Source organism: Podarcis muralis, chromosome 6, assembly GCF_964188315.1.
Source record: "Podarcis muralis chromosome 6, rPodMur119.hap1.1, whole genome shotgun sequence".
NCBI lineage: Eukaryota > Metazoa > Chordata > Lepidosauria > Squamata > Lacertidae > Podarcis > Podarcis muralis.
Genome location: NC_135660.1, coordinates 45,405,559 through 45,423,267, shown reverse-complemented (window position 1 = coordinate 45,423,267; position 17,709 = coordinate 45,405,559). Strand labels below are relative to the sequence as shown.

Here is a 17,709-nt window from a genome sequence, read left to right as displayed (position 1 = left end):
CTGTAACCAGTGCTGCTTAAATTAGGATTTAGTCTTAACCCTAGGGCTGTGTATGTATTAGTGGCTTAAAATGCAGTGAAGTCATTTCTCCTTGCAGGATTTCCAGTCACACTTGCACGTTGTTGTGCAGAGAGGGCACAGGTGTCTTCACAAGGTGCACATTACCTGATTTGTTTCTCCCCCCTCCCACTCCTGCAGCACCACCATAAAGCTGTCATCCATGCATGCGCAAATGGTTGCCTCACATGTACACACCTCAGCTGAACCGCAAAGGGAACGTGGCTTATGTTTTCCTTTTTGTCGGAAGCTGGTTTGAGGGGAACTGCACCAATCAGTTGTGTTTCTCAGGAAACTACAGAATAGTTCTACCTCGCAGATTACATCATGTGTACATGGATTCCAAAGCCAGCAGTGGGAGTGCATAGAGTGAATGAGCACCCAGCTCAGAATCTGTTTGTCTATTAAAAACCTCTCTCTATATAAAAAAATCTCAAAAATGTCTCTTTCCCTTGTTTGTGAAATTGCCTGTAGCATAAGGAGGCTTAGGATCTTGGCCCAAGAACTATGAGTGACAGGAACAAGCAACAGCTCTCTGGCAAGATGATGGTGGTTTTTATATGGCCTCGTTATCAGCCAGGTTGTGGGCAGCCTTTTCAGTCTGAGGCCCCCACTCCACTCCCACTTGGGGAAACTCCTGAGGGCTGCTTGCCAGTACTGGGTGGGGTCAGATGCAAAGGTGGGTGGAGCCATAAATGTGACTCTCATCTTTGTTCAGAAGGCTGCGTTTCACCCACCCACAAGTTGGCGATTCCTACACACGCACATATACCATACCTCCCAGAGTGTCCTATTTTAACTGGGACGTCCAGAATCACAGAAGCTGATCTCGGCTTCTGTTTGGGACCTGGAATGTCCCGATTTTGGGTCACCTGAAGATGCTCACTCTGGCACAAGTCAGCAGGATCACACCTGAACTCTGGCATGGCCCTGGTGACGAGCACTAGACCAGAAGGCGCACCCCTCCTGAAGTCCCAATTTGGGGGGTGAAAATGTTGGAGGGTATGACACATGCAACTCTCTCCATCCCCTATCCAAATAGAGCAGATGGATTATCACAGTCCAAGGAGATAAATGTTCCAGGAAGCACCTGAGAAGGGTACAGAGCAAATCTAGTGAAGGAAGTGGCCAGGGAGAAGGATGTGCCTAGGAATATTCTCAAAGGTCACATATAGAGGCCTGAAGGCAGAGATGCATTGGGGTCTTGGTCCTGGGGTTATCCCACTCCTGTTCTAAGCATTTGCCATATTGAGCCTGTTCACGTGTCAAAGATTTTTTTCTTCAGCCATAAGAGATAGAAACTCCTCACTTCTTAATAAACTTTGAATTCCTTCCTGCACTTTCTGTGCGAGATTCCATCCAGATTTCATAAAGCAAAAGTGCATGGACACATGGGCGACACACAGCTCTGTTTATCATTCATCACCTACATGGTTGTTTTCATGTGATGATAAAGAAGGGTGTGTGAGACAGGAGTTCAGATATTTTCTGAGTCACCAGATGAATCAAAAACTCAAGACAAGCTTATTAACTTTTGCCACGGCTGGCGGTTTCCAAAGCAGAAATGCTGAAGGTGTGGCCTTTGGGTCTTTGTAGGAATCTATTGGGTTATAATCAGAAGCTGCATGTTCGATATCAGTTGCACATCATGAACTGAAGTCATGGAACAACAGCATCCTTGAGAGTTTTGGTGCAAGTGATATACTGAGTCCTGCGTGCTTCACTGAAATAGCGAATGGGAGTAACATAGCCCCTGGATTCAGTTTTAGCATGTCACTAGGTTTTCTTTTCAGCTACTAAAGATCAACAAGCTGCATGGGCAAACTTGTTGGTTCGGTTAAGCTGTCTCTAAGCCCACATTGTGTGATATGCATATATAAAGGATGCAGACATGTTATGGCAAAGCAGAGGCACATTCAAGATACCCTTCCTAATGTGCAGTATGCAAGTCTGCAGCCCATTCTTGTATACCAGGAGAAAATCACTGGGCACTTCCTCGGAGTAGGTTATTGTGGACTTAGTGCAGCTCATGCATGCAAGTGCCCTCCCCACAATGTCCACACTATGTTGTTCTTATAACAATGCCTTCGCCTATACCCACCGCTTAATCTGGATTTACCATTTCCACAAGTGGTTTTTTCTACAGAAACCATATCTCTGGATTAAATGGAAAAATAAAATGGGAATGAATTTTGATGTTATATGGATGTATGCTCCATATGTATGATCCATAGGTGCCAACTCTTTAAGGCTGAGGATACCTCAGCCACCTCCAAATATATTGGAATGGGGCAGAGCCCCCCAGTCTTGAGGGGGTGGGCCTTGTCGGGCCTACCTATGGCTGTGGCTGGCCCTGTTAAGCCTCCCTGAGGCTGTGGTGGGCCTTGTGGCCTCTACCCGCCATGTGAAGAAGAAGAGTTTGGATTTGATATCCCGCTTTATCACTACCCGAAGGAGTCTCAAAGCGGCTAACATTCTCCTTTCCCTTCCTCCCCCACAACAAACACTCTGTGAGGTGAGTGGGGCTGAGAGACTTCAAAGAAGTGTGACTAGCCCAAGGTCACCCAGCAGCTGCATGTGGAGGAGCGGAGACGCGAACCCGGTTCACCAGATTGCAATTCTATCGCTCTTAACCACTACACCACACTGGCTCTCATTACATCACACATGTGCATCATGCTTGTGATGTTGCGTGTGTGTGTGTCGGGCTCCCTCAAAGTTGGGTGGAATCCAGCACCTATGGTATAATTAGCACTGAGTCCATGGTAAACTAGGGGACGCGGGTGGCGCTGTGGGTTAAAGCCTCAGCGCCTAGGACTTGCCGATCGAAAGGTCGGCGGTTCGAATCCCCGCGGCGGGGTGCGCTCCTGTCGCTCGGTCCCAGCGCCTGCCAACCTAGCAGTTCGAAAGCACCCCCGGGTGCAAGTAGATAAATAGGGACCGCTTACTAGCGGGAAGGTAAACGGCGTTCCGTGTGCTGTGCTGGCTCGCCAGATGCAGCTTGTCACGCTGGTCACGTGACCCAGAAGTGTCTGCGGACAGCACTGGCCCCCGGTCTATAGAGTGAGATGGGCGCACAACCCTAGAGTCTGTCAAGACTGGCCCGTATGGGCAGGGGTACCTTTACCTTTACCTTACCATGGTAAACTGCCTCATGGATAGATCCCCTTGGCTAAAGAGGGCCCAGCCAACTTCTCTATTATTAGAGCTCACAGACTTGACCCCTGAGGTCCCCTTCCTATTCTACAATTTTATGATTCTATGATCACTCCTGTGGCAGGAATTAGTACTTGATCTTCCTCCAACAGCCATTTCCCCAATCAAAATCACACCAATCTCCATATGTTTTCCTTTCAGCAGCATTCCAGGTGGCACTCTGTTGGAGAAAAGCCACTAGGGTAGTTTATGCTTGGTGAAGAAAAATCAATGGGGAAAGGTACCCTTTTGCCTCTGTTCCTTTACTTAAAACCATAGGTGCTCAAGGCCCATTTGGGAGGTGGGGGGTGGGGAGGAATCATCTGCAGCTGCATGTAACAAGTAGTTTGCTCATTATAAATAATTTTCTACTGGTGATTAAATTAGCTGCCCACAAAAACTTGGGGACTGTGTAAATGTAAGTGACAATTAGAGTTTATTAAAGATATTATTTGGTAAGCATAGTGAATTCAAAGAGGAGAGCAACATGATTACTTTTTAAAGTGCTGAGTTATCAATTATCAACACTCTTCCGATTTCCTTTTAAGGTGAAGGGGTACAGTTAAGGCTACAAAGGGATCTCTTCTCCCTTTGAAAAAATCTTGGAAGTTCAAGAATAAATAGGCAAAGTGATTCATAAAATCGGCACTTTAAACCGTTTGTTGCCAAGAAACACCTATCCGGTTTCTTACTCATTGGGCTACAAAGGATGATCTAAAATTCTTCCTTGGAGACACCAAACATGTCTGTAGTTGAGGATGCATATTGGATAGGATGAGCACCACAGAGAAAATGTTATGAATAATTTCCACTGGGGATCAGTGAATAGGTATTACAGTATTTGCTGACTCCAGTTCTGATTGCCATAAGGGTGCCTTCTGCAAACGAACCAAAAGTGAAAGTAATTCAGGTCACCGGTGAAGGAAGGCGGGTGCGGGGGGTGTAGTGCACACTGGGTGTCAGCCATGAGGGTGGGTGATATCCTGGCGCCACTCCCCCACTTGCCCACCCCCATAAAGCTTGCTGACCCCTGGTCTCAGGCGACCCCTGTGAAAGGGTCGTTCGACCCCCAAAGGGGTTGTGACCCACAGGTTGAGAACTGCTGATATAGACCCACCTGCTGCAAGTGTTTAGCTGTGTAAAGGGCATTCAGAATTATTGTCTCCACTATGACATTCTAGCAAGAATGCATCAAGATGCTGTAAAATCTTCTACCACACAGGGAGTTCAGCTACATGGGGGAAAATGGGGAGGAAACACCCAAGTGCACAGAATCGTTTATTGAGATTGCAGGTGGAGGATTTCCTCCCCTTTTCTCCTGCACTTGGTGCCTTTTCCTTTTGGTTGAACTACAGACCTTAATTGGTCCCTTGCAGGCCTGTGCCTGTATAATGGTGCCTCCTACCATGTCTCCCATTTCTTACAACAGGATTAAACAGATTCATGAAGGGGAAGGTAATCAGTGGCAAGCAGTCACGATGGCTACATTGAAACTCCAGTTGGGGCTCAACTCCAGTTGGGGGTCAGTATGCCACCAAATATCAATTATTTGCAGAGGTCAGTCCTCTGCTGGAAGGGCTATTTAGTCCAAGTCTGATAAAAAAATTTCAATAAGGTAAAGAACCACAGGAAGAAGATAAAGAACAATATGAAGGGAGAAGACAGGGTGCTGAAGTTGCCCGTCAACGGCTAGCACAAAGACAGGATGTTGAGCAGGCACACAGAACCTGGTTACAGTCTTCTCTGGTATGGTGAGGCATATAGCATTTCAATTTATTTTCTAGTCATTTCTAAATTGGCATATTTGAATATAAATTAGCATGTGCAAATTTAGTGTAAATCTGTGTCTTCTTTCGTCCTGAATTTGGGGAATATGTAGCCTCTCTTTTTGGCACCCTATTACCAGTTGCTTTGGTCTTCAAGTCATGCTTGTAGGCTACTTAGAGGTCCCTGGCTGGCCACTTTGGGAAATTGATATTTCAAGTGGTTTGCTTGTTTAATCAGGTGGTTCAGTATTTCTATGCCCTCTCAAGGTGACTCGCAATGAATAAAATAAAATGATAAGAAAGATATAAAATTATAAACTAAAATGGTTTATAAAACACCTCAACAGAGCTCAACAGATTTCCATGAAAGAGTTAAAACAATTTAAGGCAGAGAGAAGGTAAAGGGACCCCTGACCATTAGGTCCAGTCACTGACAACTATGGGGTTGCGGTGCTCATCTCGCTTTATTGGCAGAGGGAGCCGGTGTACAGCTTCTGGGTCATGTGGCCAGCATGACTAAGCCGGTTCTGGTGAACCAGAGCAGCGCACGGAAACGCCGTTTACCTTCCCGCTGGAGCGGTACCTATTTATCTACTTGCACTTTGATGTGCTTTCAAACTGCTAGGTTGGCAGGAGCAGGGATCGAGCAACGGGAGCTCACCCCGTTGCGGGGATTCGAACCGCCGACCTTCTGATCGGCAAGTCCTAGGCTCTGTGGTTTAACCCACAGCGCCACCCGCGTCCTAAGGCAGAGAGAAGCAACCATTCAAAAATTAGCTTAGCATATTTCAACTAAAAGCTGATGGAAACAAAAAGGTCTTCAAGGTCTCTTCAAAATCATGGAGAGAGAGAAGGGGTCAAATGCACAAGGCTTGAGACAGAGTTCTACAGATATGGAGCCAATACGGAAAAGGCCCAGTTTCTTCAGATCACGAATCTAATTGACCTTCATAGCAGGTTGGGAGGAGTCACTAATGAGGGGCACTGCCATGTATCTGACCTCTCAGCAGCAGAGTCACTGCTACTTACTGGGAGGGAGAGGCTGAGGTCCCGACTCTGCAGATATCTCACAGGGTCCTAACAACTCTGAAGCCAGTCTTGAGGCCTGGGCGGGTTCATATGGTCTTCCCTTCAAATAACCTGGCTCTATACTATTTAGGACTTTAGAGTTAAATACCTTCAAATTGGGACCAAAAATGTAAAGGTAGCCAACAAATACCTAACCCCAACTAGCTGCTTTCTGCATCAATTAAAATTTCCACGCCATCTTTAAAGGCAGCTTCATGTAAAGCATATTGCAATAGGCTAGACTGGATGTATTTGAGCTTGTAGCTTGATGTGTTTTATTTCAGCAGTTAAATTTGATTCCTGGAGGCAGACTTTTTTTTTTTTACCCGCACTGTGTCAGATAATTGATAGGGTGGAGTAAGGCAAGAAACCATCACACACCTTTGTCAGGACTTGTTTAGGAAAAATGTTTTGGGGAAAAGAACATACGTGTTTGGGGGGCGTGGGGTAAAAGACATTAAATACAAGTCAAATTCAGCATTCTCTGAGGATCACTAAGTCTGAGAAACACCATACTGCTGAAGGAGTGCTTTATTCAAGGACTTGTGGGACAACATCTGGGATCTGGGTAGAAAGCTAACAATAAGGATTACGAACAGAAGCACTTCAGGTATGTAACACAAGACAAGGAAACACTCAGAAGGGTGCCCTTTTCTACTATAATTCTATCAGATTCTTTGATTGTAAAAAAGGGGGAAAGTGTGTGGAGATAAATCTCAGGCAAAATATGGGCCAAAATAGCTGCTTATTCTATATTAAGAAGTCTAGTAATTATGCTGTAGAGACTGAGTATTGAGAAAGTTTGGTTATGGGGAAAATAGGTTTATAATTGGCATTGAAAGAAAAGCTATAAGTATACAACTTAATAGCAGTACTCTGAAAACAAGCCAAAATAAGTATTTCCTCTCACATCTGGGTCCATGTGGTCCAGTCCTGTGGATATTTACATGAAAGTAAATTTTATGAGACTTACTTCCTAGTAAGCATACAAAAGCATTGCAGCCTTATTAGATAGGCATTCACAAGATTATGGTTATAGCTGTAGATGGGTATGGTATGTCAGAACCCTGGAAGAAAGACTGACTAATGCATTTTTCAAGGCCGAGGGACTGTATAACCATCATTACAAAAATGTACTTACTGTGTGCTAGTTCTGTGGACGATGTGTGTGGATCCTGTTTTTTGGGTACACTGAACCGTATCTCTCAAAAAATGCTTGCAATTCCTTTGCAGAAAGGAATTTTGTGTTGACTGTGAAAAATAACAATAGATTCAAGCCAGCTTCATCAGCAAGGAGTATATTATCAGGAATCACTGAACTCCTTTGTATTCCTGTATATAATTAAGTACCTAATCTTGAGTTATGGACTTTCAAAAATTAGCATCATTATGAAAAGGGTGTTTTGTGGGTCATTATTAATTCTTTGCATGGTGTTATTTTATTATTCAATTGTCTATTTTGCTCATCTCTGCTACTACTTTGGTTTCAAACCTGGACTGTGGGCTTTCAGGTCCGCCCCCCCATCTGCAAAATAGTATTTAAATATGTTTATCAACACTGATAAAGCCTTTGCTAGATTCTACCATAGAGGCAACTTTTCAGAAATCTTCTGAAGTTAAATGCTGAATTAGTCTCCTGGAAAATATAGGAGTAAAGAACATGATTAAAAATTAAGCAGCTCTGAAGAGCATTGTGACTTTCATGGTGTTTCAATAGTGGCTGAAAGGGCCCAGAATGAATTTCCTCTACCTATGGGATAACATTCCCTTCTTCTGAAGTGTTAAGGGCATGACTGAAAAGAGAACATCAGAAGAGACAATCTCGGGTTAGGGAGCTGAAAGAAATATTGAGGAAGTGGAACGCACCATTTTACTTCCATTCACAAATTCTGCAAAATTACTGTATAAATATACCCTCAGGGCAAGTCAGCTGTTGGCTTGCGGCATTTTAAAAATCTTGCTTTCTTCTGCAGTGTGTAGTACAGATCACTTCACTGAGCTGGCTGGGTGTGTTGTACCAAACATATTCCTTATCCTAAGGACATTTGTTTCCTAGAGGCATGCATGACACATCTTGCTTGATCCTGCTCCCTACTTGTGGTGCATATATCAAAATGCAACTAATCTAAGGGTGCTTCCACTTAACCTGCCTACTGAACAGTCATCCTGATTTGTTTGCTGGGAGATCAGATGGCTGATGCCTCAAACTAAGTGTTTTTCCAGCTTTGCAGTGCATTTCCTTGTCACGCTCCATATAACAAAAAAGTCTAGTTTGGTGGGGTATTTTTTTAAAAGTTTGTTGCACAAGACCTCTGAATCAACTAAAATTGTGGCACCTTGATGCCACTAAGTGACTGAATCCAACCTCAAAATGCCAACAACATGGAAGCGCCCAGTGTTAACAGGGCAGGAACTGTGGTTATGGTTTGTTTAGAAGCATGGACCAGATTCCCCCATATCCTTTTCCGGCCTCTGACGATTCTATCTTGAGCGGCCTATTCCAAATTGCTTAACTTTGGGGGTTTTTAAAGCTGAGTTCTAAATGCCTGACCAAATGAAGACTTTCTGTGCTCCTGCTCAAGTGCTTTAATACATCACTGGGAGGGCAGGAAGAGTCTGAAAGAAATCTAACTTCCCTTCGCCTTGGGCCATCTGCATGATGAGCATGAGAAGTAGCTGAAGGGACCACACAGCCATTGCTGGTTCTCTGCTGAGGTTTACTGGTAGCTGGGTGAATGGCAGGAGCTGACACATACTGAATCACACAAGTGGTTCAATGGAAGAGCATATGTGTTGCATGCAGAAGGTCACAGGTTCAGTCCCTGACATCTCCAGGTGGGGCCAGACTCTTACTTGAAACCCCGGCAAGCACCACTCAGCATAGACATACCGGGACTACAGCAGGATCTGACCAGTTTAATGTAGCATGAATATACTCTGAGAAGCAATCACTATTTAAAATTGGGAAGGCCATTCCCTTTGGGGCTGCTGGGGTTTTTCACCATCCCACTGTAATGGACACTATGCCTCAGTGCTTAAGTCCTTTGGCCATGTTATCTCACTGAACCAATGCCCAAGACATCTAGAGAAAGCCACACACTACCCCAGTATTGCTAAATACACCAACTGGCAGCAGTTGAAGATGGCAGAGATTGCACACAAAGCATAAGCTCTACCTGTGAGCTATGCTCCTTCCCTAAATTGCTCCTTCATTACTGCAGTATCAACCTTGCTGTTCATGCTTGCATTTTGCAAGCAATCACTTGCTTTGGATATAATTATATCACAAGTCCATTAACAATTATTTCTATTTGAAGAACTCTTATCAAGATAAAACGATAATTTCCCTTGTTTCTTTTAGATCTTATGCCTATTTCAGATACCTCCTGGTGTATTTTTTTGCTCATAAGTTTATTTTTGTTTTATACTATGCCCTGATGCTACAAAAACACCAGTATTAGTAAGAATACTTAATCAGCAAAACCATCTTAAAAGAATGTTCTGCTCTGGTTTAGTTATAATTGTGAATACCTAGAATTAACATAATTTAACTTTTGTGTTATGCCACACTCCCCATGGCAGCCATTTTGTTATGCCACACCTCCTCTCCCTCCACAGTAGCTATTTTTGTCTAGCGTCCCCAGCACTCTCTGAAAATTTGAAATGTGTCCACTGGTCCAAAAATGTTGGCAACCCCTGCCTTAGTCCAACTTCCTGCTCATTGCAGGAAAGTCAGAGCTAGAATGTCCCCAACAGATTGCTGTGCAGCCACTCCTGGAAGACCTCCAAATTTCACTTATGATCCTTAAATCAGCTCCTTGGGCAAATGCAGCATTTTCAGTGGCAGGATATAGAATAGTTTCTCTTTTGAATTCCCTCTCCTTTGATGTCTTATCACATGATGGGCATCCATGTGAAATACCAAAAGCAAATGTGCCAGCCTGCCTCATTTCTAGTCACTGAGATAATCATCTCTGTACCCCAGAGGATGGAACAAAAGGGGAAAAAAGCCTTGCCAGACTTCAAATTCCTGCTGTAAAGGAGTGGTACACAGGACCCCAAAGCAGTGGCTAGGCTACTATAGTAGCTTAGCTGTGAAAGGTAATTTTGATTGATAAGTGATATCAGCAGTGCTGGAAGTTCACACAAGCCAACTGGAGCAGTTTCAGTGGCTAAAGTTGCTGTTCAGATCTGGGAGACTATAGAACAAAGGGGTAATTAATGGACGGACCTGATTTTGTTCTGCTGTTGGTGTACTACCAAAGTTTCCTGTGGCTGCTGTAGGGGGGGTTGTTTCTGTCTGCAGACTTGTCCACACCAGAGCAAAAGGTAGACCCCACCCCAATGTTGTCCTTTCCCCCTTTAAATGTGGACTTTTTCAATCCTAGCCATTTTGGACTTTCCAAGGATTGAAAGACCCTGCATTTAAAGGGGGAAAGGTCCAGGACAACACTGGGATAGGGTGGACATTACTGGGGAGAAAGGCAAATCCACATTTTCACTAGTGTGGACAAGCTATATGTGTATATATGAATTCTAAGTGTTTGTATGAGAATGTTGATGTTTTATTTGAATTTCTAATGGTATAGTGCATTTATTTTGATGCTTTTAAATGTAAGTCTCTTGGAGACCTTGATTACAAGTGAGTCACAAACCTAATAAACACTAATACACTTCTGACATTGGGTACATCCGGATTTTCCTGGACATTTAAGCAATTTCCGCCTGGACACTGTTTCCGACCACTAAATCCTGGCTGTGTCTGGAAAATTCTGCATGTATGGCGACCCTAGTTTAAATAGTGTGAAATGACAGCCCTAGTATTTGATTGCTGTGACCCAGGGGCCAGTTGAAGAATAATTTAAAGGACAGTAACACTGCATTGTGTCTTTCCTGGGATTACTGACCACTAATCACCAGACAAATACCATAGAATATGTCACAGATGGGAAACCTGTGGCCCTCTACATATTGAATTACCACCATCTCTGACCATAAGCCATGCTGGCTTGGGCTGATGGGAGCTGGAGTTCAAAACATCTGAAGGGCCACACTTTCCCTGTCTGGGTTAGAGAGTATGCTTCTCAAATAGCTTTGAGTCCTATCGCCTTGAGTTTTGTTGTTAAATTACTTGGCAGCTTTAAAATACTTGGAAATGTCCTCTTTGGACCTCTGTGGCCGGAGACTAGAGGGAGGGGTCATGATTTTTCTGTTCACAGCATGCATGACCAGATGCCACCTGAAGTTTACTTAATTGCATTTTAATCCTTTATGTCACGTAAGGCAAGGCTCTGCGAACCTGTGGTCCTCCAGATGGTGTTGGACTCCAATTCCCATTGGCCTCGGCCAGCGTGGCTCAATGGTCATGGTTAATGAGAGTTGCAGTACCGCAATATCAGGAAGGCCACAAGCTGCCAACCCTCCTCTAATGAGCTCATAGAAATGTTTGTGGTTCTTCTCCTCCCCACCATTCTAACTTCACAACAAACCTGTGAGGTAGTTTGGGCCGAGAGACTGTGACTGGCCTAAGGCCTTCATGGCCAGGACTGGCCCAAGATGCTTTGCTAGTTGAGGTAAATGACACAATGGCTCCCCTTTCCATGCTCAGAAGCTGACTGGCTTGGCAGTTGAATTGTGCATCAACACTCTCAACAGGAGAGCATAGCATCCCCTATTGCAACAGGCTGGTTGTGTTTGTGTGTGCTTGCAAGGCTATGTGGCACACATAGCTTTGATCAGAGGGGAACGGCCAGAGGTGTGGCTAGGGGAGCTATTGCCTTTGCCTGCCAGTCTGTGCTGCCTGAGGTGATTCCCTTATTCTTCCTAATTGTAGGGCTGGCCTTGCTCATGACAACAGTGTGGGGATTTGATCTTCAGGTCTGGTTTGACACCCTCACCTCTACTCCACACTGGCTGCCCTCCCAAATCCTGAAAGCCAAGGTCGAGCAAAAGAAAGGAACATGCAAAAGAAACTTTAGCAAAACAACAGAGGCTGAGAGATTGAGACCAAGATGCCACCTCAAGCCAAAATCTTCTCATAGACTGGGTTGGGTTTGGCTCCAGGGCTCCATTGTTCCACCCGCCTAAGCTCATCTTTCAAGCATCTTCCTTCAGTGTCGGAGCTTGTTCATCATGCGCGCCAATTATGACTCTGCCTGTGATTCATGGTTTAAGGTGCTGTGGGTTTGCTGAAGCGCCTCAGGCATCCATTATCCTGAGGAAGAGGGCACAGCAGTGAAGAAAGAGATTTGGGTGGATTTAGACAAACAATTAGGATGGATTTACCCTGAGATGAGACTCACTTCATGTGCAAATATTTTCCTCCACAGGAGCAGTATTTGTCTAGGAAAAAGGACACAATATAATCCCATACGGAGCTCAGCGAGTTTTATATTGGCTCATGCATACATGCAAGGCTGCTTCTGTAGGCATCTTTTTAGCCAATGTGGCTTGAGAGGAAATTCCTTCTTTAGTAGCAATCAACCAATCGCTGAGCATGAGTAAAACCACTTTCAAAGTCATCCCAAAGGCAAATAAACCCTCTTCATGAGTTCACTGAGGCAAATGTAGGTGGGCGGAATGAAATTGCACCCACACCATACATTTAAAGCACTTTTACACCACTTTAACAGTCATAGTTTCTGCAAGGAACAATGGGAACTGTAATTTACCCCCTCACAGAGTTATAATTCCCAGCACCCGGAGCAAAGTACAGTTCCCAGGATGATTGGGGCAGGGGGAGGCATGTGATTTAAATGTTCCTTACCTCCACAAGTTTAGCAGATGATAGCAGATATGTGCCCACAGGTATAATAAGTACAAAGGGTTCTGTGGTCCTACAGGACCACTGCTTCCAACAACAGACCTTGTCCCTTCATAAACTACTTTGCTCCCATTTATTGCCCGTTCAGCACTCGCCTTTTTTTTTTTGTACCCTTCAGCAGAACATATGTTCCACCTTCTTGGTCTCTTTTCCCCCCTAATAGGGAGTCATTGTAGTTTATTAGGGGGAAAGTAACCACTATAATTCAGAAATCTGAACGTTCCTACCTTTTATTGCCAGAGGGGGTGGCAAACGCTAAACATAATTGCAAGCTAAAATAAAAGATTTATGTTGTTATTTTGCCCTTCTTCTTGTAGGAGTTTGGGGTAGTGAACAACACTGTTAAAATGCAACAATGTAAAAATGTTATTTAAAAACCTCAAAAAGCTATGTGTCTGAAAACAGGAATCTAGTTGAACAAAGAACATCACCAATACAGCTGGATCCCAAGGACAGTCATATCCCAAAAGTGCAAGCAAACAAATATAGAATGTTTTTACAGGAATATTTTAAATTTTGAGGCGTGGAAACATTTGAAGATTAAAGCTGTGAACTACGGTAAAGCTGAGCAGGGGGAGATAAACACTGGCTAAATATTCCTGAGCTGCCACTAGATGACAGTGTTGCTTCACCGACTAAAGCAGTTGGTTATAAAAACAAGTTTCTACCTTTCTTCTACTTATTAGACACCTTTCCAGAACTTCAATGAAATAATTGTGAACTTCAGATTTTAAACAGTCTAATACCCTGGATAGATTACTTCAGAGCATTTTATGAGGCGGGGGAGAGGTCAAAGAACATAATACCTTTCTCTTGTGAGAGGAATTGGTTTATCTTAAAAAACAAACAAAAACTAAACTTCTAACTGGCTGAGCACTTTCCAGTCTTTATAAATCACACATATTCTCATCAAATAGAAAAAGGCCTATGAAGTGGTCCAGGAGGGACTGTGTGAAAGTGTGCAAACTGCACACCTTAAGCTGCTTCCTAGCCTAGCATTGACTGAGGAGGGAGGAAGGGCCTGAGGGGGACCACTATAGCAAAGTAGCCACCAGGGGTCAGGAATATGTTAACCTTTGCTCTTTCTCTTTGCCTTCATGTAGCAATGATATGGCCGCTGTAACAAAGAAAAACAAGCGGGATGGAACAGAAGTCACAGAGAGACGTAAGTGAAACCTTTTCTAGGAATAGATGGTTCTTTAAGTTGATTCCCACAGACATTGCAGAGGTAAAAGTTAGCATGCAATCATTTCACCCTTCAATATCCATGTGGTTCAATGGTCTTCTGACATTATTATGTCATTTTTAAAAAGGCTTATACATAATGAAATGTTCATTATGCGGCAATGGGATCTTAAAATGTGAATGCCCTTATCGCCTGAGTATTGGGACGGAGGAGTCATCTCAGGGTAACACTTCAAAGAAGAAAAGTTTATGTGAATTGGCCCCATGGTTGGGACCAAGTGGAACCTCCCGATTATTTCCCAAATGGAAGTTTTGATATAATAAGCCAACCTTGCAAACCAGGTTAATAGCAGCTTAATACTATATGCCATTTCAGAAGCATTATATTGCCATTTTCAGAGATGGTTTTGGCTAATATTTCATAGGGCCTCAGGCAATTATCCCTGCTGTATACATCCCTTGAAAAGTTATATCTCACTATGCCTTCATAAGTATCTCACCTGTAAAAAATCGAGTCCTTCTCATAATTACCAAGATGGTTTCCATGGGCCAGAACCAAACAACTTTCGAAAGGAATTTGTTGGTTTGAATTCAAGACTCAAATTCAGCTTAGCAATTTTGAAAAAAAGAGAAGAAGTCGTGGTCAGTTACTTATCGCCCCCAAACAGGGAGAAAAGTGAGCACAGATTTGCATTTAAATTGCCTATGTATAGATGTGATTTTAGAAATAATGCTGTGATTTGAAGGGAAATGCAATTGATCTCACCACAGTGGGAAATAGTGTGATCAGGTGACCTGCGAGAGCCAGTGTGGTGTAGTGGTTAAGAGCGGTAGTCACGTAATCTGGGTAACCGGGTTCACGTCTCCGCTCCTCCACATGCAGCTGCTGGGTGACCTTGGGCCAGTCACACTTCTTTGAAGTCTCTCAGCCCCACTCACCTCACAGAGTGTTTGTTGTGGGGGAGGAAGGGAAAGGAGAATGTTAGCCGCTTTGAGACTCCTTAAAGGGAGTGAAAGGCGGGATATCAAATCCAAACTCTTCTTCTTCTGCGTACCTGCTCAATTTGCTATCCAGATGCTAATGATTGAGGAGCAGCATCAAGGTTCCTCTGTAAGTGAGGACAACCTATCCCATGGATTTATACTTCTCTCTCTCTCTCTCTCTTTTACAGTTATTACAGAAACTGTTACCACCAGACTGACATCTCTTCCCCCAAGTAAGTGGCTGCTATACAGAATTCAGTATACCTGTTTCTGCATCCATGCATCTCAGTTTGCTTTGTTTGTGCCTCTTTGTCAGAAGCCCCTCAAGTGTTTGTGCCACTGAGCTTATAGATCAAAGCATAACAAAAGCACCATCCTACTTACGGTTGCTCTTCTGAAGTTGCCCAAGTTACAGGAAAGACATGGATTAAAAATAGCAAGCGACTTTGTACAGCCTCTCTGTGCTTGGGAGTTCACTAGGCCCATAGGCTTGGCTCAGAAGAATATATGGAACAAAATCCAGTTAGATCATATTATTTCTGAGCCAAGGAACGTTGCCAGTTGAGGGTTGTTGTTTCTAAATATCAATTGGTCCCATTCTCCCATGGCTTCTGTATGACCTCGGCTCGCATTGTCCGTGATGATGTAACTTCCCTTCACACTATCAGCCTGGAAAAACCTGGGTGGGATGGGATGTGTTGACTAAAACAGCTGTTTGAGTTTGATATTGATCACCTTTGCTGAGTAACTTGGCCAGCCACACCATCTGTGGTGTGGTTTCTTTACCAGAGTAATTGTAAGGAGTGCCAAGCAGTGATAATAGCTCTTGATCGTACAACTCTTCTGACTAGGGTTCTAGCCTTCCGTTTCTCACTGGAATGTAATTCTCATTTCAGCTAAGTAGATTTAAAGTGGTTTGTTTTCTAGCACTGAAGCTGTTTTGCAAGTATGACACATGTGAGTGTAGGCAGGGGGACCCACCTAGTCAGTTCAAAATTGACCATGTGGCAGTCTTCAGTCCACTTTTCCTCAACCTCGTACTCTCTAGTTGTTTTGAACCAGTGCTTTTTTCTGGGGGGACGCAGGGGGACGCATACCTCTAAACATTTTGTGAATCTTTGTACTTTTGTCCATCTACTATATTTATTTCCCCCGATTTGAACTATAAAATGGTGATTTTCTAAAAATCATATGGTTGTTTGACACCATAAATGTGAGGCGTGCTCATGTTGTATATGGCCCCACGGAAAGGCCCCTATATTATTCCATAGTCCTCTTTTCCTGCCTTTTCCTACCCACAGAATCTCATGTTGTGTTTACTTTGACAGAAGGAGGCAGTACCAGCAGCCTCAAATCAACGGCTTATAGTGGAGGAGGTGGAGTGGAGAAAAGGACATACACCCACGGCAGCAGTTATGTGACAGCCAGTAAGTGGTTCTCAGACTGAAGGGGGAAAGGGAAACAACATAAACGAGGAACATAAAAAGGTGTGGGGAGAAAGGAGGGAAAGAGTCCTTGCCCAGAGATGCCCTTTAAAATCTGGAAGCAGGATCCTTTTTGTGGTAAATGGTGGGAGTTTATACAACTGGTGGTTTTTTCTTCTTCCAGGAAATATCAACACACAATTATATTTCCTTGCAATTTCCTGCGGTTCTCTGTCTTTTCTTGGCGCTTCTTCTTGGGCTCAGCACATGGGGGTACAGAGGAATCAAATAAAAACAGCTGCAAATAAACATTAGTTTATTGTATAAACTTATTTGGTTTGCCTTAGAATAGCCTTTCTGCAGAGAACATGGAAGGCATCCATTTAGACAACCAAGGAACTATCCACCCGCTGCTCACTGGAGAACTCCAAACAGGCTGTGCGGGTGTGCCTTGATATTTTCTTCTGATGAGGCCGACAGCACTGCCATGTTTGAGGGGGCATGGGCAAAGAGACCTCCAGGGACCCTCACCCTGGCTACGCCCTTCTCTCCCAACATGCCACCTGGGCTGCTTGTCCTGCCTTCTCCCCCAGTGCTCTGCCAATCTTGTTGCTTTGCCACCTTCTCACCCACCTCCTGGTCACTGCTCTCCGTCCCCTTTCCAGCAGGAAGAAACCCCATTTTCCTTACTAAAGAGGCTCCAGCAATAGCCACCATCTCCATTTCCCATGAGTTCCTCTTTTTCCTGCAGACACTCAGGGGAAATGAAGGTGGTGGCTGTTGCTGGAGCCTCAGCAAGCTCTTCACTGCAGAGGGCACCCTCTGCCATCATTGCTGGCAGTCATTTGAAGACCCCTGGGTTGTAGGGCCCTGGAGCCCCAAAGTCCAGCCCCAGCAGAACCACTGGAAGGTAGCCTAGACAGGACAGACCTCACACAACTTCATGAAACTTTATAAAGTTTCATGTTTCATAAGTTTCAGGTGTAAAGCTCTCCATAGGCCACACACTCAGTTCCTAGAAGGAGAAGTAATGCTCCTAGTTAATTAACATGGAACACATTAGCGTGTTTTCTTGTAACTGTCCTGATTGAAATGGCTTTTTGGAATTACCCTAGATACTTTAGGAATCCATATTGAAAGTATGGTGCTCACAGCCACATTAAAAGAGCCAGAGCAGTTTGAGTTAATAAACTCTTGATGTTTCTAT

At 44.0% G+C, this 17,709-nt stretch overlaps 1 protein-coding gene across 1 annotated transcript in view; it reads left to right on the top strand.

Annotated features, from left to right (window-relative positions):
* Window positions 1-6,472: 6,472 nt before the first annotated feature.
* Window positions 6,473-17,709, top strand: part of COL17A1 (collagen type XVII alpha 1 chain) — a 59,447-nt gene continuing 48,210 nt past the window's right edge. Inside the window, exons 1-4 of the mRNA XM_077930211.1 lie at window positions 6,473-6,696; window positions 14,013-14,074; window positions 15,267-15,311; window positions 16,407-16,505. Of these exons, the coding sequence (XP_077786337.1) occupies window positions 14,020-14,074; window positions 15,267-15,311; window positions 16,407-16,505 (199 nt within the window). The 5' untranslated portion in view covers window positions 6,473-6,696; window positions 14,013-14,019. The remainder of the gene's footprint in view (window positions 6,697-14,012; window positions 14,075-15,266; window positions 15,312-16,406; window positions 16,506-17,709) is intronic.